The sequence below is a fragment of the Macrotis lagotis genome, chromosome 1 (assembly GCF_037893015.1).
Source record: "Macrotis lagotis isolate mMagLag1 chromosome 1, bilby.v1.9.chrom.fasta, whole genome shotgun sequence".
NCBI lineage: Eukaryota > Metazoa > Chordata > Mammalia > Peramelemorphia > Peramelidae > Macrotis > Macrotis lagotis.
Genome location: NC_133658.1, coordinates 872788034 through 872810565, shown reverse-complemented (window position 1 = coordinate 872810565; position 22532 = coordinate 872788034). Strand labels below are relative to the sequence as shown.

The 22532-nt window shown below is 38.6% G+C and overlaps 1 protein-coding gene across 2 annotated transcripts in view; it reads right to left on the bottom strand.

Annotated features, from left to right (window-relative positions):
* TMCO4 (transmembrane and coiled-coil domains 4) overlaps positions 1-22532 on the bottom strand; it is a 115182-nt gene that overhangs the window by 35047 nt on the left and 57603 nt on the right. For both annotated transcript variants that reach the window (XM_074218252.1, XM_074218253.1), the window contains exon 11: positions 20240-20324. In XM_074218252.1, the coding sequence (XP_074074353.1) occupies positions 20240-20324 (85 nt within the window). The remainder of the gene's footprint in view (positions 1-20239; positions 20325-22532) is intronic.

The following is a 22532-nucleotide window of genomic DNA, read 5'->3' as shown; positions in this document are numbered from 1 at the left end:
TCTATTTCCATAACAATTACAGATAGTAACAAAGGGCCAAAAGTAGATGGATAATCATAGAATCAATGGAAATTAGAGCTTGAGAGCTGTACAGCCTGGAATGTCAGAGCTGAAGGGCTACTAGAACACAGAATGTCAGAGCCAGGAGGGGTCTTAGAACCCAGGATGTTAAAGCCGGGAGGACCCTTGGAACACAGGATGTCAGAGATGGGAGGGTCCTTGGAACACAGGGTGTTAGAGATGGGAGGACCCTTAGAACATAAAATGTCAGAGCTGGGAGGGCTCTTAGAACATAGAATGTTGGAGTTGGGAGGCCCTTAGAACACAGAATGTCAAAGCTGGGAAGGACCTTAATAAAATAAGCTGGAAGGACCCTTAGAATACAGGATGTCAGAGCTTGGAGGGCCCTTAGAATATAAGACTGTCAGAGATGGGAGGGGCTTTAGAACAGAGAATGGCAAAGATAGGAAAGAGCTTGGAGCCAGGAAGTATAATAGAATGTATAATGTCAGTGCTAGAAGGGATCTTGGAACACAGAATGTTGAAATGTTTAATGAAAGCAACTGCTGGATTCTCAATAAATATTGACGAGTTGATTAATATGCTGAATTGAATTACCAAAGCATAGTTCTTTAAAGAATTTATTTATTTATGGGCTTTTGCAGAATTGACAAGTGTTACTATGTCATAATCTAGGTGATTATGTGGCCAAATTCCATCCTTTCTGGAATGTAGGATTCCTTCTTCCTTATGTTAAACAAATTGGTCACAGTGGCACATTAGCTCCATTCAAATAAGAGAATTAGATTAAATGATCTGTAAAGTCATTTCTGACTATAACTGCCTATAACCCCCCAACTCTGACTTTGTGTCCTAGCTCTGACAATTGGTGTTCTAAGGGTCCTTCCAGATCTGACATTCTATGACCAGTTTCACACCTGAATCTCCTCCATTTTCAGGGGTTTAGTTTTCTGATTTAGTGTGGGAAAAGGTTTCCACTAGATGGCCCTGTCAATAATGTAGCAATGTAAAAGGTAAAAAAAATCCCTTCTAGCCTAGGACTTTACTATTCTTCAGCCATCATCACATTGAGATAAGAGCCACAGGTCCACGGAGACCCAAAAGTCAAAGATGTCATCGAGCTGATCCCAATTTGTTTCACAGAAGGGAAAATGAGGCCCACAGAGAATATGTACCTTGGCCAAGACACCACTGACACCAAGTCAGTCTCAGATGTAGTCAGTCAATAAAATGTATAATGTGCCAACTGTATGAGCACTGTGCCACAAAATGCAGAGCTCCCTCCCCTCCCCTCCAGGAGCTCACATTCTAGGGGGAGGTAATTGGTAAATAATCAATAGTTATTCATTGCTTACAGTGTGCCAGTCACTGTGTTAAGCCCTGGGGATACAAAAAGAGATTAAAGATGGTCCTGGAGCTCCCAGCCCAATGGGGCAGACAACATGCAAACTACTCTGTGCAAACAAGGGAAATAATCCACAAAGGGAAGGTACTCATATTAGGGGGTGTGTGGACGCACACATATGTGCATGTATGTGTGTGGCATATTGATTAAAGAAACAAACTCAGATTGGCTACTTAGTCCAGTGTTTTTTGTATATGATGGACTTAGATGATAATGAGGTCCACAAATCTCAGAAATCTTGCCCAGTTTTTTGTTTTAAACTGAGAATGGCTGGTGTTTTGTAGATGCAAAATGGGAGAATTGGAGACCGTGCCATATAAGAATCAAATAAAGGAACTGGGAATGTTTAATTAGGAGAAGAGAAGGCTGAGGGAACTATGATGATTGCTCTCAATTATGTGATGTTAGCTGTCTATTTTTGCTGAAAGGTCTAAATATTACCTTCGTTTGTCTTATGCTTGGCTTTGGCAGGAAAGATCTGTACATACTGAATTGCTAAGACTTTTGATGCCTTTGTATCTCTGATGATCTATCCCTCTGTCTGGATGCCTTTTTAGGCAGAGCCCTGGCCGGCTACTAGCTTTGATAGGGTGATGTCAACCTGGGCTGGGAGGTGGAAAGCAAAGCTCTGCAGACAGCAGGAACCTCAGGGGCCCTCAGTCCTTTGTGGTTAGCCTCCTCTGGAAGGTTTGCCGTTCTTTCCTCCACCTTAGAGGATCCCCAGCTCTTTCTGAAACACCTCTCAGAGCTACTTCTTTCTCTCCCCTCCCCCCAGGTATTAGTATTCTCTTCCTCTTGACTGTACTTGATATTACTTTGCATGCTATTTAATATTTAATTACTTGCATGCAAGTCACAGCTCTCCTCTACCTCCCCACTGCCCTCTGGGTAATGGGAACTTCCACTTCTTTGTAGACCACCGTGTTCCATGCAGATGTGGAATACAGCAGCTTTTGATGATCATCAATACCAAAGGAATGTTGGTTTTAAAACTATGGGCCCCTGTGTCCAGGAGAATTATGGAGGGGAGAATTAAAGGGATCTTTGCAGTTTCCTGAAGGCAATCCAGTTAGCTCCCCTTCTCCAGCTCAGTGCTGGGACCAACTGATTTGTCCATATTTCTGCTCTCCTAGATACATATATACACATACACAAACAATTAGACAAGTGGTACAGGCTGTCCATCCAAATCCATGTCCTAATCTGGGGATCAGATAGGACACTCCAACACAGAATCAATGAGGAACTTTGAAAATGAGTGGGAGTAGAGGACATCATTAGGGAAATGCATGGTGAATGGGTGGCCCTTGTGATAAGGGATGCCAGGCAAATGGCCAGAATGCTCTAGGGCTATTTTGAAGATGTCAGAAGAAAGCAAGGAAGGCATGCTGCAAGGCCATGAATGAAGGCCCCCCCTCACTCCTCTACCTTCCCTACTATTGTAGAGAGCAACTTTATCCTCCTGGTCTGTCAGGCTCCCAGAGTAGAAGTTGTACTGGACTCATAATCTCTACCCCACCACACTATCACATCCAAGGTCAGGCCTGGGACAACTGATTTCACTTCTGCACCATCTCTTGATATGCTCTCATCTCTCCTCTGACACTGCCATCACACTGGTGCAGACCCTTTCACCCAGCATCTGGGTTATCATAAAAGTTGCTGGTGGGTCTGCCTGCCTCAGATCTCTCTCCCCACTCCTATCCATCTTCCATTAAGCCACTAAAGTTTTTTTTTCCCCTAAAGCTCAGGTCTGACTAGATCATTTCCCTATTTAATAAACTCCAATTGTTCCCTATCACCTCCAGGATTAAATACAAAAATGTTCTGTTTAGGATTCAAAACTTTTCATAACTCAGCCTCCTCTTACCTTTCCAGACTTCTTGCTCCTTGCTTTCCTTCATACACTCTTTGAGACACTGTATTACTGGGAAGTTCCAGGAGGAAGATTCTCCATGTCTTAACTACCTGTCTGTCATGTCTGGAATACTGTCTCTTCTCATCTCTGATTACTGATCTCCCTGATTCCCTGTTAAGTCCACTCTATCATCCTATCTTCTATAGGAAGTTTTCCCCAATTCCTCTTAATTCCAATATCTTCCCTTTGTTAATTGCTTTTAAATTGTTTTCAGTTGTGTCCAATTCTTCAACTCTAGTTGATAGGGTATTGGATACTAGAAGGGGTTGCTAGTTCCTTCCCCAGTTCATTTTACAGATGAGAAAACAAGCAAACAGGCTGAAGTGACTTGCCCAGGGTCACATAGTCTGAGGCTGGATTTTAACTTAGGAAGACAAACCTCCCTGACTCCAGGTCTGGTGCTCACTACCATTGCACCATTTCCTATGCATCCTGTGTCTAGCTTTTTATGTATATCTTTGTTTGCATGTTATTCCCTCATTAGATTGTGAAGTCCTTGAGGGCAGGAACTGTCTTTTGCCCCTTTTTTATATACCCCCCCACCCAACTTAGCATAGGGACTAGCATAGTGTAGTCTTTTTTCCCAAAGATTTTATTTATTTTGATTTTACATTTTTTCCCCTAATTTTGCTTCTTCCCCCCCCCTCCATAGAAGGCAATTTGCCAGTCTATACATTGTTTCCATGGTATACATTGATCCAAATTGAATGTGATGAGAGAGAAATCATATCCTTAAGGAAGAAAAATAAAGTATAAGAGATATCAAAATTACATAATAAGATAATTTTTTTAAAATTGAAGGTCTTTGTTCAAACTCCACAATTCTTTCTCTGAATACAGATGGTTTTCTCCATCATAGATAGCCCCAAACTGTCCCTGATTGTCACACTGATGGAATGATCAAGTCCATCAAGGTTGATCATCATCCCCATGTTAGCATGTAGTCTTAAAAATGTCTATTAATTGCCATTCCTCTAGGTTGACCTCATCACTTCACACCTGGACTATTCTAACAGCCCTTTTCCATTTGGTAAGCTTTCAGATAATTTAAAAGAAGTAAGCAATCTCTCCTTCTTCCTCAATATGTATTTCCTCCAGGTGAATTATTACATCTCTCCAATTTATTCTTATAAGATTATGGGGATGCTCCTACCCCTATGCGAGTTAGGCAAAATTTTCCATAAAAGGTATTTAATAGGTTAAGAGAATGAAAGGCTCAAGCTTTGAGATTTTTTCTTGACCTCAAAACAGCAAGGAGATGCTTGCTTCACCACAATGAGAAACTGAGAGGCAGGGGGATCTTTGCTTGGCTGAATTAACTTAGGGGATCCTCAGTGCAGACCCTTCTCCTGCATTGGCTTAGTAAATCTCCTTTTGATATCTACTCATTGATGTGTGAGAGTCTCATTTTATTTCAATCAGTCAGGTCCAGCCCAGAATGGGGGACTTCCAAATCTCATATCATCCTGTTTGATCCCTAGGATGTCATTGTTCATCTAAAAATGCATTTTGATATGAAAAGTTTTGGTTATATTATAAAATTATACAGGAGTCTGTCAGAAGGTGGTCACAATTCTGAAGGTCAGTGGGGTCCATGGTACAGAAAGCAAATACCTTCCAGTCCCCCATCTGCAAGACAGCTTTTTTTTTCTATTTGCATCAACCAACAGTACTTCACTCAATTATTCCCCAAGAAAGAAAATGGAACATCGGAAATTCAAAGTGGTTTTGAGGGCTATCTGAAGAGAGATCTATGAACCCACCTGGAGCTATTTAGGAGGTCCAGCAGGAGGACTGAATTAAAATTATGCCCTTTCAAATGGATCAAGGATGTTATTTATCCATGCTGAGAGGAAGCCGTGGGTTCACATCCCTGCTGATGCAGGCATGGCCAGATGTGACTGCAGCTGGCTCTGATCAATGAGAAGGCATAGAAATCCCCAGGCACCCCATCTCAGCAGAAGGGAGCCTTCCTCAAAGGATTCTGAGATCAAGGGCAAAGATGGAGGTGGAAGGGGTGGGGTGAATGAAGACATAGCTCACCAGTCACTTTAGAAAGGGGAAGTTAGTATTACATCTGGCCAAGCCAGAGAAAAGGCCACTGAGTGGACGGAAAGGAATTTGGATTTCATGACTCAGTTCACCTCACTTGGGATTCATACTTTTGAAGATGAGATGCCCAGGCAGTATTCTAGCCAAGGGTTTTTTCCCATTTTGGAAGCTCAGAAGTCTCATGTTGCCCAGGGCTCTGGACCCCAAATTGTCCTCTGCTGCCAAATGATTCATGATCAGCCTCTAAAATATGTTACAAAATATGTTTCTGGGGCATAGTTCAATAAAGTGGATGGAGCAGTAAAGAGCCTTGGCCACCTGCCAGGTATGAGTGTTTATGGGGAAGGTTGAGTCTTAGTTTCTGTGTCTCTAAAATGGGGATATACAAAACCTACACAGCCATTTCTCAAGGATAATGTGAGAAAAGTTTTTATTTAAACCCTAAAAGCTTCAGAAACATGAACCATGAAAGAATCTATTTCCTCTTCTTTCTAACAATGAAAACTGTCCCACTGTGGAAACAATCCATCTTTCACAAACCTACCAAAGTGTCATTCCCCTACTCAATAAACTCTGATAGTTCCCTATTGCCTTTAGGATAAATTATTGGCATATCTCACTTGGTGATCTCATTAGCTCTTAAATTCAATGATCATATCTATGCAGATGATTTCCAGATATATAGATATGTATATGTGAATATATATATATATATATATATACACACCTTTAAAAACCTCTCTTTAAAATCTATAATAATAATATAGAGTGATGTGATATCTGGTAATACATGCATATTATATATTATGTATGTGTATATAATATACACACACATATATGATATTCAGTCCTAACCTCCCTCCTGACCCCTTTTCCCTCCTACTACCTATTCCTTAGTCTCCTTTGCTGAATCCTCTGTCATGTCCCAACTAATAACTTTGGTTGTCCTCAAAACCAAATCACTGTCTGTCATTGATTGGCTAACAATAAGTCCCAGCCCAAGCCTCACTTGGTCATTGTTTGAAGTTTGATTCTCAGAATGAATGCAAATTATAATTGTTTCTGTTTTTGGCCCCAAATCCTAAGGTTCTTCCCTTCCCAGATTGATTTTTTTTGACTAGATAAAAGAGGCCATTTTTTGATTCATTTCCATTTCTTCTCCAGCCTTAATCACTGAATGGGTGTTGACTCAGACAAACTGAAACCTGGGAACAATACTAGCCTAAAAAAGGACAAGGCCTCCCATTGCATCTAGGGCCATCTCCAGTCATGCTGATTTATACCTTGCCACTGGACCCAGATGGCTCTAGAGGAGAGAGAGGCTGGTGACAGCACAGCACCCACTCACTCAAATCTAATTCACTTGAAAGACATGACATTTTCCTGATGTCATTGGTCCTCTTCTAGAACACAGGACAAACACCAAACAACATCTACAATCTTGGGTCCTCTTTTATTTCTATGATCTCTTTGTCCACTCCCTCATCACCACCTGCCTCTTTGACATCTTGCACTGGATGTCTCGGAGACACCTCAAATTCCACTCAATAACATTTCCTTTGAACTCTTTTTCTGTCCATCTCTTTTTTGCTGACAAAGGGACCCGCCCCCCCCCAGTCCTCTTAGGCAAACAGGCTCAGAACCATCATACTATCTCTAATACATGCTTCTTTCTCTTCTCTTATACTCGACACTTTCTCTCCTCTGACAATCTAGCATAGTCCTCATCGTCTCACCTCTGGATGATTGATAGCCTGCTGGCTGGTCTTCTTGCATCAGACCTCTCCCCACTCTAGTCCATCTTTCTCTCAGCTGTCAAAATGATTGTCCCAAGGTGATCTGACCAAGTCTCTCTCATACACATAGACACACAAAGATATAAAGATACACACACACACACACACACACACACACACACACACACACCACCACCACCACCACCACCACCACCACACATTCAATAGTTTGTCATTTCCAGGATAAAATCCTCTGTTTGGCATTCAAAGTCCTTCATAGCCTGGCTAGATTTCCAGTCTTCTTACACCTCACTCGCCTCCATGTACTATGCCACTCAATGATACTGGCCTCCTGGCTGTTCCTTGAACAAAATGCTTTCTGATTCCAAGTGTCTTCCTCCCATGTCTGGAATTCTCTTTCTTGGCTTCCCTAGCTTCTCTCTAAAGTCCACCTTCTATAACAAGGTTTTCCTGTGTCTTCCTTAATCTTAGTGCCCCCTTTCTGGGATGCTCTTCAATTTACCCTGTCTCTTTTCTTGTTGGATATAATTTTTTGCATGTTGTTCCTTCCCCTCCCCCTACCAGCTCCATTAGACTGGAGCTCCCTGAGGGCAGGGACCAAGTTTTTGCCTTTCCTTGAAACCTCAGCACTGCTCAGCTTCTAGTACTCAATAGGCGCTTAATATAAGCTTGCTGATGATTGACCAATCCCATTCTCCATTCCTCTGCACAGTCTACCCTCCAGGTCAGGTCAGGAGGTCCTCTTTTCTTTTTTTTGTTTTTTTTTTTTAAATTTTTGCAAGGCAATGGGGTTAAGTGGCTTGCCCAAGGCCACACAGCTAGGTAACTATTGTCTGAGGTCAAATTTGAACTCAGGTCCTCCTGACTCCAAGGCTGGTGCTCTATCCACTATGCCACCTAGCTGCCCTGAGGCCCTCATTTCTCATTTCACTTCCTTCCAAAGGCTGTTCAAGTTCCACTCTCTCACTTTTTTCTTGTTTTTGTTTTTGTGGGACACCTAGCTGCTCCTTCAAACTTTTTGCAGGAAACCTTTAATGATTCCCAACCCCTGAAAACCCCCCTACCCCAAGCTGTTAGGATTTTCCTCTCTCTATTATATATTACATGTATCTCTTGGTATATATGCTGATACATATATGCATACATAAATCTCTCTATATATAACATATATACATATATACCTTTCCCCCTAGGCATGAGTATATTTCACATAGGGATAGATAGATAGATGGATAGATGGACAGATGATAGAGGGAGACAGAGAAGGATGGATAGATAAAAAATGTACATAACTAGATAGATACTTTCTTCTCATATGGAATGCAAACTTTTAAAGAACAGAGACTTTTTTTTGTTTCTGTCTCCCTAGTGTCTAATATAGTGGCTGGCACATAGTAGTCACTTAAGAGATGAATACTGATTGATTGATTGATGGGCTGCTCCAGAGGTGTTATTTCCATGAATTCCTAATAATAAGCATTCTTCTATGAAAAGTTTGTCCTTTACAACTAACATTGTACAAAAGCAAGTGTGTAATGTCTAGAACAAACTCTGCAGGGCAAACAATAGCTTCAGAGGGAGAATGGACCAATGAGTAACATGCAATTACTATTAATTGCCTGTAATAACCTGAATTAAGATTTAGTTCTATTAGTAAAACACCAGCACAGAAAGTCATAAAGAAATTGGCTGGAGTTTCTGGGAGGGAGTAAACTCAGTGGTCATGAAGACAGCAGATAGCATTTCATGAATGTATATCATTGGCTCCTCTAAAGAGATGGCTTGTGGGGCTGCATAGAATGGTTTCAGAGAGTTCATTAAAGAAAAAAAAAAGATGAACTATTAACAAGTAAATGGAAGAATACTCCAAATTACTACTAATAAGAGAAATGCACATTAAAACAATCCTGAAGTTTCATTTGGCATCCAGAAAATTGACAAGGAAGAAGAAAAGATGGGAAAAGTGAATGTTTGAGAGATTATGGGAAGACAGGCATACAGGTACCTTGTTGGTGGAGCTGTGATTCAGTACCATCATTTTGGAAAGCAATTTGGAATTACACAAATAATGTGACTAAAATGTCCATAGCCTTTGACTTTGAGATTCCATTAATGAGCTTATTCCCAAGATATTCTGGTAAATAATTTACAATTGGTTCTCTGAAAAGACATGATACACTTCAGAGTTTAATCTGCATTATTAATGTTTACAATTTCTAAGCAATCAACAAAACAATAAATTAAAACCTGATCCGGAGCATTTGCTGATTTCCAAGGAACATCTCTACTTATAACCTGCATATATGCCAAAATATTTACAGCAGTCATTTTTCTGATGGCAAAGAATGGAAACAAAGTAGATGTCTATCTACTATCAGATGTTTCAGGCATGTCTGATTTTTTTGTGACCCCATTTGGGGTATTTTTGAGCAGATACTAGGGTGGTTTGTTATTTCCTTCTCCAGCTCATATTACAGATGAAGAAAATGAGGAAAACAGGTTTAAGTTCCTTGTCTAGGGTCACACAGCTAGTAAGTGATGCAGAATTTGAATTTGAATTCAGTTTTTCCTGATTCCAAGCCCAAGTACTCTTATCTACCTCGCCACCTAGTGACCCATATGGAGTATTACTATGCTAGAAGAAATGAATTATGTGATCAGATGATGAAAACAGGAACCTAGGAAAATCTATAAGAACCAACGCAGAGGGAAGTAAGTAGAACCAAGAAAACAATATATACATTGACCACAGCAATACAAATGGAAAGAACAACCAAATACAAAGTAAAGGTGAATGTTGCAAAATTAGAAAGAGCAAGCATGGTTCAAGAGAAGAGATCTGAGAAGGGGTCTCCAACCTATTCTCTTTGCAGAGATGGGAGATTCACAAATGCTATATATTGCACAAATTTTCAGACTTATTTCAGTATAACTATTTTTTTCTTTTTTCAAACTTAAAAACACTATTTGTTAAATAGGATGGTTCTTTGGATGGTTTGGGTATTGATTAGAATATACTGTGGGTGATATTAAAAAAGTCATCAATGAAAACTTTTAAAACAAAACCCCAAGGGACAAGTAACTATATTTTCAACAAGAAACGAGTATCAGGAGATCACTGGTCATAGATCAAGATCTTAGAGGTCATCCAACCCAATCTCCTCATTTTACAGAAAAGGAAACTGAGGACCCCAGAAGTTCAAGATTTTGTGCATTTTCAGAACAATGATGTCAAAACTCAAAAGGAAAAGGATCCTGGTGGGCCACCACAAATCAACAATATCCATATCATATTGTATTTTTATGAATTTTGTCAAATAACATCCAATGACATTTTCATCTGGTTCTGACTGGGAAGTTTTGTGGCCCTCTTAGGGCCCCACCAATATGGATTGGATTTCTTTGAATTAGAAGGAAATAACAGAGATGGAAGTGTCATAAGTAAGAACAGCAAATAGGCCCACATAGATTATATAGAATGAGAAGGGGAGTAAGGTATAAGAAGTCTAGAAAAGAAGAAAAGAGTCAGGTTGTGAAGAGTTCTTAATAGAGGACTTTATAGTCAATCCTACAGGTAATAGGGAGCTATTGGAATTATTACATAGACGAGAGACAAGCCAGGTCTGAGCTTCAGGAAAATCATTGTTGCAGCTGTGGGGAGGCTGGATTGTAGTGGGGGATGGACTTGAGGCTGGGAAATCAATTGGGGCTAGTTGTAATAGTCAAGGTGAGAGGTGATGAGCCTGTATCAGGCTGGGGGCTAAATAAGTGGAGAAAAGAAAATGTGACTAAGAGATATCATTGGAGGCAGAAATATCAAGAGGTCTCAAATGAATGGCTATTAGGGATGAATGAGAGTGGGGAGTTGAGGATGAGTGACTGGAAAGTTGGTGGTACTATTGACAGTTAAAGGAAAATTTGGAAGGGAGATGACTTTGGGGGGAAGATGATGAGTTCCAGGGCAAGAGGTGATTAAAGACTGGAATTCAGGAGAGGGAAGAGAGCTGAATCTCTACATCTGGGAATCATCTGCATAGAGAAGATAATTAAACACATAAATTAAATACATAAAAGCTGATGTACAATGTTACAGCATTACGAAAATGCAATCATGAGATCGCCAAGTGAGAGATTATGGAAAGAAAAGAGAATCTAGGACAGAGGGGGACACTCAAAGTTACTGGGGGTGACCTGGATGAAGATCCAGCAGAGGAGACAGAGAAAGAGCATTCAGAGAGATAGGAAAGAAAAGATTACTAACATATTAACATATAGAAGAGTTGACTTCAGGCTCTCCACTACACCACCCAGCTGCCCCCAAATAAGCCCTGAATGTATGTTGAATAAAATTGACTGTAGAAATGACAGAAAAAGTCTTTCTGGTTTACTCTAGCTGCTAGATAGTTTTCTTCCTCCTTTAAGGATCTGGTAGTGCAATGAATTGTTAGATTTGGTGTCAGAAATATCAGCTAATACTGTTAGCACTTACATAGCACTATTAGGTTTACAAATATCTTCTTTTATGCTCACAACAATATGGAGAGGTAGGTGCTATTATTATCTTGATTTTATAAATGAAGAAATTGAGGCATACTCTCATCCTCCAGGTGGTGATTGCCTAGCTTTGTTTACACTGGCATGTGTAATGAAAAGAGGATTGGATCTGAAGTTGGAAATCTGGACTAAAATCCCACCTGTGACACTATATGGGGCTATGTTTGCTTCAGTATCCTTATTGGCAAAATGGGGATAAATCATAGTACCTGCCTCCCAAGGTAGTTGTGAGTATCAAATTAGACATTTGTAAGGCAGTTTGCAAACCTTAAGGTAATATACGAACATTAGCTATTAGCTCTCTAAGCCTTGGTTTCCTCATTTGTAAAATAGCAATATTAACACTTGTATACTTATGAAATTCATATAATGTTCATAAAGAATTTTACAAAGCTCAAAATGTTATATAAATGTGAGCTATTAATAGTTGACATTTATAATATTAGGGGAATTGATACAAATACATAAGAATTAGAGTTTTTTTAGGAGATAAGTGATTAAATGATGGGGAACAAATCCACTAGGGGTGGCTAGGTGGTGCAATGGATAGAACACCAGCCCTGGAGTCAGGAGGACCTGAGTTCAAATCCAGTCTCAGATACTTTAATAATTACCTAGCTGTGTGGCCTTAGGCAAACCACTTAACCCCATTGCCTTGCAAAAACTAAAAAGAAGAAATTCATATCATCAATAACCACAAGGAAAAAGTTCTATAACTATGAATAATTAGAATTCTTCTCCAATTATTCATGAAAATAACTATGAAGCTTTACTTCAAATGCCATAAGATTGGCAAAGATGATAAAATAAAGAAAATGAAAGTTGCTAGATGGTACTGGGAGAGAGGGACGGGCACACTGATACCCTGTTGGTAGAGCTGTGAATTGGTCTGGCTATTCTGGAAAACAATTTGGAACTGTGGCCAAAAAGTCACACAACTGTGTATATTCTTTTCCCAAGAAAAGAGTACATTTATAGAATTTTAAAGTAGTTCCCCCCTTTTTAAAAATATTTCCATATTAGTTATGTTGTGAATGATGAATCAGAACAAAGGAGAAAAAAACACTAGAAAGAAAAAACATAAAACCAATAAAAAAAGTAAAAATAATATGCTTTGGTTTGCATTCAGACTCCATAGTTTTTTCTCTGAAGGTGGATGCCATTTTCTATCTCAAGTCTTTTAGAATTGTCTTTGTTCATGGTGGGAAACAAAGCCAGTGCCATCAGTTGGTGAATAGCTAATTACACTGTCTTTTATAGATATAAGGAAATGTTATTGTACTATAAGAAATCAGGAATATGATAGGAGCAATTGGGGAGGACTTGTATGAATGAATGTAGAGTGAAATGAGTAGAATAAGAAGAATAATGTAAAGTATTACCAAAATGCAAATACCACAAAATTGCCAAAAATACAATTTTGAAAACCTATACTGTTTTGAGCAAAGCACTTCATCCTAATTTCAGAAGATTGATAATGAAACATGATGCCCATATATTGGCAGGAAAGTGAGGGACCAAAGGTGAAGAAATGAGACATGTGTTCTTAAGTAGGTATGGCCAAAAGTGTAAATTGCTTTGCACATTTCTAGTTATTTGTTATGAGGGAGGGTAGTTAAATAGCACAGTATATACAATACTTAAACTGGGAAGAACTGAATCCAAATCCTGCTTCAGACCTTTGGTAGTTAGTTGTGTGATGTTGGGCAAGTTACTTAAGTTTTCTTGGCATTAGTTTCCTCATCTATAAAATGGTGATAATAGTAACACCAACCTCCCAGAATTGTTATGAGGATAAAATGAGAACATATGTAAAGGACTATTTGATAAATGCTTATTATTTATTTACATTAATTAATGATTACATTATTTGATAAATAATATAAATGGTATCTATCATTTTGTATGGAGGAAGATATGAGTTAGTGGCATGTGAAAAATACCAAAAAATTAAAAGGATATCAAAAAGATATTTAAAAACATAGAGAAGAAAACCAAAAGATTTCTGAAGGGCAAAGTCAAGCCATTTTGTTACTACTGCATTAAGTTTAATAAATCTTTTTTTAAAAAAAAATCTGGGTAACCAAAGTTTATAGTTCCTTACACAATTCTCTTATTTTGCTTTTCTTCATATGTTAAAATGCTTCTGTTGATAGTTAAATACATAATTATAAAAATATTATTTTAAGTGGGATAGGACACGAATAGGATTAGCTGCTAGTGGTGAAGTCCTTCAATATTAGTATCATGCCATAAGATATCCCTTGTTTAAGTGCCTGATGCTCTAAGATCAGGGTAGGATTCATAGCATAAATTTCATCTGTACTCCCCATGGAGTTGCTCCATATAGATTGTCATTATTTACTTGCTCCACCACTCTTGCAACAAGTTAGATAGATAGTGAGCCATCTTTCTAGGTGATAGGGGCTTGAACTAAATCTACAGAGCTCAGATACAAATTCTCAGATCCAATCTCTAAGGCATCATAGTTCAGATTCCTTCTAGGACATTCTCGGTATCCTGGCTCTAGAAAAACAAAACAACTGATTATGGACTATATTCAGATAGCAGGGAGAAACAGAAGCATGCCACATGACCATATGATTTTATTTCCAAGGTGATCAGCAGCCAGAACCTTCTTGAACAAACAGAAAATAATGGAAAGACTACATTAAACTATTACAATGGCTGTTGCAAGTTTCTTGAGCCATATTAACTATTTATTCCAATATATTCCATATATTTCATGGTTAATCTCACAAAAGAATGACTAGTTTGACAAGTGTATACCAGCACTTCATGCATAACAATTCTAACGGAAAGTTCTGTTCTTCTGTGACTTAGGTTGACATGGTTTTGAAGTTCATCTTTGGTCTACAGCCCCAACTGTGTTCCTTCACCCCAATTTCTAATATTATAAAGTCATAATTGACAGCCTCTACAATTTTGGGAGAGTATATAAAATCATAGCTTTCCCCAATGAGATTTGGTACTTCCAACTCTCCTCAGGAGAGTTATACCCTTATCAATTTCCATTTTTAGGGTTAATACCCATTCTGATCCTGTTCAAGGCCACATGCTGGTTCCCCCACCCGAGGTCCCCCATCACTTTTTCATGAACTAAATTTACCTGATGAGAAATTATTCTTGCTAAAGTAGAAGGACCATCAAAATCTGTAAAATTTTAAGTATACAATAGAATCAGGGACATAGAAAAATCTTGCCCAAGAACTTGTAAATAGAATTATGTCTATTTAGCTGTAAAAGTAAGGTTTGAAATAAGTCATTGGATCTGGTCTAGAACAGTATGTGTTAAAATAAAAGAAGAAGAAGGAGGAGGAGGAGGAGGAAGATAAAGAAGAAGGAGAAGAAGAAGAAGGGGAAGAAGAAGAAGAGGAAGAAGAAGAAGAAGAAGAAGGAAGGCATGAATAAAGTCTGAAATATGCTTAAATAGTATATTAAGAGAAAATGCAAGTTGTGCAGTCTGAATACTGGATTTAAGGACCTGTGAAGAGAATAATGAAAGGAGTGCAAGGAAAAATGAAAAGGCATAGAGAAGGCTGGGTTCCTTTTTTTTGTTGGAAGTATATCAAATTTATGGAAGCTAAAACATATAGAATGAAAGTATGAGCAAGTTTGACTTTGTATAAATAAGATATTGGTTTTGGAAGTTTTGAAAATTGATTTAAAATCAATGTAAAGTAGGATGTAGCTAGGTGGCACAGTGGATAGAGCACTGGCCATGGAGTCAGGAGGACCTGAGTTCAAATCTGGCCTCAGACACTTAATAATTACCTAAGCTGTGGCCTTGGGTAAGCCACTTAACCCTATTGCCTTGCAAAAACTAAAAAAAAAAATCAATGTTAAGTAGGAAAGAATATAGAGAACTATGAATCAACTAATGAGGTATGGAATTTCTTCTGGGATTGTGCAACCCAGATTTGTACTAAATTGAGAGGTGTTCTAGCAGGTAGGTGGTGTAGTGGATAAAGCACCGGCCTTGGAGTCAGGAGTACCTGGGTTCAAATCCGGTCTCAGACACTTAATAATTGCCTAGCTGTGTGGCCTTGGGCAAGTCACTTAACACCATTGCCTTGAAAAATCTAAAAAAAAGTGATTGGGGAAATTTAAAAAATTTAACATTAGACTGCTATCTGTAGGAGAGAACTATACTCCTTTTGAACAATTGCTGGCTGCATACTGGGCATCAGTAGAAACTGAATAGTTCCCTTTAAATCATGAAGTTTTGTTAGGACTCCAGTCTCTCATAAGATAGAATACACACAGGAGTCCAGTATACTTAAATGGAAATGGTACATACAGAACAGAGCTAAACCAGGAAAATCTGGTGTCTCTCCCCTCCTTGAGAAAATGTCTGAATTAACCTCAGTGCAGTCTCCACTGACCACTCCCCCTCAGAAGGCAGTTTCACCAGTCAAATGGAATTGAGGATTTGATGCCTTGAGTCGTGAACAAAAGAATCATACTTGGCTCACGGATGGCTCTGCTAAATATTTAGGACAAATTAGGTACTGGAAAGCTGTAGCAAATAATATTTTAGAAAGAACAGGAAAGCAGTCAGTGAACAGACCTGATGGATGTATGTCAAGTATTGAAACAGGAGAAGGGGAGGCAATGTCATATTTTTTACAGACACCTGGACAAGAGTGAATGGCCTAACCACTTAGATGCCCATGTGGTATGCAAAAAAATTGGGATTTTCATGGGAAACAAGTTTGGGGTCATGAAATGTGGAAAGATATATGGATTTGGGTCCAGTATACTAAAGTCTCAGTCTTTTATGTAGATACCTATGCCAATGTGGACACTCCAGAACGTGAGTACAATGCATATATACATGGTTTGGCAAAGATTGGAATCACTGCAATTGCTCCTAAAGAAACTGAGGAACCTGAAGATTTATTGAATTTGGCCAGATGGCTTCACATAACTACAGGACATCTAGGACCCCAAGCCTCTGACAGGTGGGCCCTTGCTCAGGGCATATCAGTTCCCCTTTCACTGTGAAGACAAGTTACTGATCAATGTACCCAGTGTCAAGTATTTAAAGAAAGACCAATTCCCAACACTATTATTGGGGGGAATAGGAAGGGGAACTCTGCCTGCCCAAATTTGGCAAATTGATTATATTGGGCCTTTGCCTTTTAGTCAAGTGTGTCAATATGCCTGCACTTGCATGGACACCTATTCTGGAGTACTAATAACCTGCCCCTACAGAAGAGCTACTCAAAAGAACACCTGTAAAACATTAGATATTATAACTTTGTATTATGGTTCTGCTATGCAAATACAGAGTGATAACGGGTCATATTTTAAAGACAAAGAAATTGACTTCTTAAAGGATATTACGGTCAATTAATCACCAGATCAAATATTGCTATTTAAAATGTACAAGTAGTGATGGGGGGCTATAGACAGTGATTATAGAGGGGAAATCAAGGTGTATCTTCATAATTTTAGTCCTTCTAATACATTCATAGCTTTTAAAGGTGTGTCAGTTAATAATTACACCATGTTTAGAAGTAGAATGGGAACAGATCAAAGAGCCACCCTCCAGTACCACCCGCAATGTAGGTTTTGGCTCCACTAATATTAAAGGGGGGGCTAAGTTTTGGATAAGGACACATTTACACGACATATCTAAGGCCAGGGAAATTACTGTGAAAGGCAAAGATAATACTGTTGTAATCTGTTATTCAGGGAGTGATAAATGGTATACTGTTCCATTAATTCAAGTGTTTTTACGTGAATGAAGTGTTTATTAGGGTGCCTCCTGTTGTGGTTTCTTCTGCATGGATCAGCTTCATGGACTCCTGGAGCCCTGCTGAGATTCAATCACACCCACATCCATTTGTGGTGGAGGAACTCCACATCTTCCAGAGAACAAGATAACTTCACCTGTCCTTCTAACCAACCATGCAACGTTGTTAATTGGACTACTGTAAATGCTACTTTCTGGCAAGTTCCTTCCCCTTTGTGAACTGTATTGATATGCAATACCCCTACAGTGGATATCACTGTATATTCTTGGGCAAATACCTCATACTGTCTTAAGGCCGTTCCATTTACTACCCCACAGACTAGATTTCCCCACATTGATGCTGCCATACAAAACTGTTCTAGATGGGTAATCACCCATGAAACTACTTTGTCATTCAGACTCACCAAGGACCAGGACAAATAAATTGTGTGTACTAATTCTATCAACATCATGTTAAATTATTATGGCAGCAAAAGCCATTACAAAGTCCTCCTTTAATTATTAGCATTTCCCCATAGCTGTGTTAATGTATCTCAAAGTTCCCAAAAATTTTTATTGCTTTATAGTATCACTTTCCTCATACTAAGGACTTATACTAGCAAAAGGGGAAAAACGTGCTTGGTATGATACCCTACTTGGTGGAGCTGGTACTGGTTTGGGCTTAGTAAAAATTCAGTAGATCTTGAGGCTCTGGCCAGCAGACTGCGCAGTGCTGGACAGGATGTTGCTCAGGCTTTAACAATTAATGCTCAATGGTTGTCTATGACGGTCCTACTCCACCAACTAACCTTAAGATATGAAAAGTAATTTTAACCATTTTTAATGCTTCTACCTTGGCTAATTTGCATACTGATGCTAATATCTCTGCCCTACTTAACTGGACTTGATATTCCCTGGAAAACATGCATATGCTGTTGCAAAAGGAAAATGCTCGGGGATTATTACAATCAGGAGATGCCAAATTGTGGGAAAATGCTTTTAGGAACTATCTCCCTAGAGATCATTGGATTGTAACATCTGTAAACCTCACCTCATTGTACTTTTACTTCCTGCATAGGCACTATTACTCATTTTAAGATCAATACTCCTATAACCATGTGTAATTTTTATGTTATTCTTTTTGTGCTATATGATTACTTTGCATTCATAGTTTAGCTGATTGTATTGTGTGTAATTCAGGAATAGGGTGTGGAATGGTTACATGGCAGATGGAGCCCAGTCTTTTGGACCATTCCTCTAATCTCTTTGATTTGACAATACATACTCAGTCTAATTTCTCTATGTTATATGAAGTATTACCTCTATTATTCAAATTGATCTGTCTTCTGTTGGCCAGACTGCCCCTTTTTCAGGCTTCTGCTCCAATATTTCATATCTCCACTGGCAGGGTGATGATTTTTACTTTTCCCCTGACCAAATGGATGAAATAACTCTTAACTTGGTACACAAATCTTTATCTCTTCCATATATGTATATATATATATATAATATATATATATATATATATAATATATATATATATATATGTTTTTAGGACCTCTTATACAAATATTACGTGATTCTTATTCTCTAAAGCAACTTTGGAAAAAAATGAAAGAACTCTTAATGAACACCAAATGCAGACCCACATAATTGCTGGTAAAATACTTGAGGTCTCTCATCTTTTAAATATTGATACTAATCATCATTGGTATGATTTATTATTTTCCTCTCCTACTGCCACTAGATATTTTAATGCTATAGCTCTTCCTATATTTTTGTTATTAGTATTAGTTTTCTTGTTTATATGTAATTGCTACATGTATTTTAGAATATGAAGAATTTTTCATAATGTTTCTCCATTAGTGGGAACTGCATATGCCTTTTCCAGTATCAAGGCCAAATGAAGGGTTAATACCTATTCTGATCCTGGTCAAGGCCATATGCCATATATACCCCCCACCCAAGTTCCCCTATCACCTTTGCATGAACTTGGTTGTCTTTGCATGTGTCAAATACTCCTTCTAGGAACTAGTCATTCCTGAAAGTTGAATCCTGGGAGGGTTGGCTACCTGTCCAAAGGTTCAACGTTTAATTAATTTCAGAACTTTGGCTGTGAGCCTTCCTAGGTCATGCACGTACTCTGCCCAGGTCATGTATGTACTCTTCACATGTCCTGGTTAAGTGCCAAAAAAGCTTGTATAAGCCTATTGGCAGTGTGCCACCTTTGTCTGGGACCCCTTAAAAGTCCCTAGCACTGAGCAGCCCTTTGGAGTTTCACCCATGGAGAGGATGCTTTGCCTGGGGCTTTTCCTGATTGTGACTCTGAAGACTGTAACCTGGGACTCCCCAGCCGCTATTGATTCAGATGTTGAAGCTCCCCCAATTGGTGATGTTTTCTTTTAATATCTATGTTTATGTAGGCTTTGCTCTTCTTTTTTTATTATATTGGGACTTACTGGTTACTTTTGCTGTAAAATTGATTTATTTCTACCTGTTTTATAATCACTTTATTAAATATAATCTTTTTAGTTTTGTTGGTGTGAATGTGTCATTTTGTAGGAGTGACTTGAAACCTAAACTCCTCACCATCTGATCCCCCGGCTTTCAAGATCTGGAGATGCCACTCCAAAATTCCCATCTCAAATTAGTGATATACTTGGTATGTATGCTGAAAGGTTGCTAGCCCTGTAAGGAACAGAGTACCTTTCTGGATTGCTTTGGGGGTGACTTTGGTTAGCAAACATTTGCTTCCACCTGAATGAGATTACCTTCCTCCCGAGCCATCTCTTGCAAACAGAAGTATATGACTCTTGCTCCCAGACTGAAGCCAATCAAAGTGACTGGTCGTCTGCCCTAAGGAAGAAACAGACAAAGATCATGGATTAGAATATAAGCAAAGAATGTTATATCTGATAGAGAATTCAGAACATTTGAATCTTTTTAAAAATTTTTTTTAGAACATTTGAATTTTAAAGAGATTTTAGAACATGAACTATCAGAGTTAGAAGGAACCATTTAGAACACAGAATCTTAGATCTGCACAGAGAATATCTAAGCTGGAAGGACACTTAGAATATTACTGCTAACCACATTCTCATGCTACTTCCCTTATTTTTGGGATATTTCAATCAAATTGGACTATCTGGTCTCCTAAATATGTCCCACACTTTCCTGTTTATCACCTGCCCTAGGGGGAATGTTTTCTCCTTCTGCAAACTCTACCTTTTGATGTTCTACTTATTCTTTAAGGCCAAGCTGACATGTCTTCTCCTTCATGGAGTTCTCCTTAATGACTCCTCTCTCAATTGCTGAAAATACTATCTACCTTGAACTCTAATCCTTGTACTACCCTTACTTCTCTCCTCATTTCTCATTCTTTAATTTCTATTTCTTAATTTCTATTTGATTTCTCATTCTGGACTGTATATTCCCTGAGAGTATGGACCAAGTCTTTGTATTCGTTCCCACTCTCAAAACTTGTTATTGAAAACCCAATAATATGAATGCAGCAGATGTTTAACTGGGATACTGCAGGTAAAGGCTTTGCAAGTGATTTGTTATTAAAAATGTGGAATGAATGAATGAAATGAAGCACAGAATTTTAGAGACTGATTCATACCCAAAAGGAATTGTACTATAACCAATCAATGGTCACTCAACCTTTGTCTAAAGATCTCCAATGAGGAGCGACTCAATACTTCACCAGGAAGGTCATTCCACTTCTGGATTGCTCTAATTGGTATGAAATATTCCCTAACATGATTAAAGTTTTGTAACTCCTATCCACTGCGGCTGGTTTTGCTATCTGGAACCAAAGAGTACAAATCTACCCCTTCTTCTCCATGACTGCCCTTCAGAGTTTTAAAGACACACATTTCATTCTCCACTGAATCTCCTCTGCTCCAGATAAAACGTTCAGACAAAATTTAATCTCCAGACTAAATTTCTTCAATTAATTGTGCTCTTCCGAATACTCTCCAATTTATGAATGTCTGCTACTCTAAATGTGGCCCAAACATTTTTTGGCTACCACAACACAATGATGACTCATAACAAACTTGAGTGTGTCTTTGTGTGTGTGTGTGTGTGTGTGTGTGTGTGTGTATGTGTATATGTATGCATGTGCATGTGTTTGTTTAGTCATTTTTCAATTGTGTCTGACTCTCTGTGACCCCATTTGGGATTTTCTTGGCAAAAATACTGGTATGGTTTGCCATGTCCTTATCCGCTCATTTTTCAGAAGAGGAAACTGAGGCAAACAGGGTAAAATGACTTGCCCAGAGTCACATAACTAAAATTGTTTGAGGTCAGATTTGAACTTAGGAAGATGAATCCTTCTGACTTGAGAATCAGTGCTTTAGCCACTTTGTCACCTGGCTGCCCATATTGAAATTTATAGACCACTAAAATCTTCAGATTTTGCTCAGTGCCCTCCTTTGTTAAGACCTTTTCATGCTCATTCTATCATCCTCTGTGTTAACTATCTCTCCCACCTTTAAATTTGATGAACTAAATCTGAGTCATTGATAAAAATGTTAAATAGCATATGGCCAAGCACAGAACTCTGAAGCTCTCCACTGTGATATCCTATACCAAGCCAACAATGAAGAACTAACAATTAACTACCTTTGAATTTGGTCATTTAATTAGTTCTGAATTGATAGTTTATCAAATGCTTTGTTAAAATCTAAGTTATACATATCTACAATATTTCCCCTCTTCTACAAGTTTAGTTACCTCTAAAAAAAAGGAAAATGAAGTTAGAATAGTGTGACTTGTTCTTGATGAAGCATTGATGGGCTCTTTACAATCACTGCTTTCCTTTCTAAATACTCATTGACCATCTATTTAATGATCCAATCTAGAGTTTTCCCAGTATCAAAGCATATTATCCAAGAAATATATTGAAATGGGGCAGTTCAGTGATGCAGTGGATTGAGCACTGGACCTGAAGTCAGGAGGACCTGAATTCAAATGTGGCCTCAGACACTGGATGATTCCCACTACCCTGTACTTTGCAGATATTTCTTCCTTTTTGTAAAAATATTGGAATATTTTCCT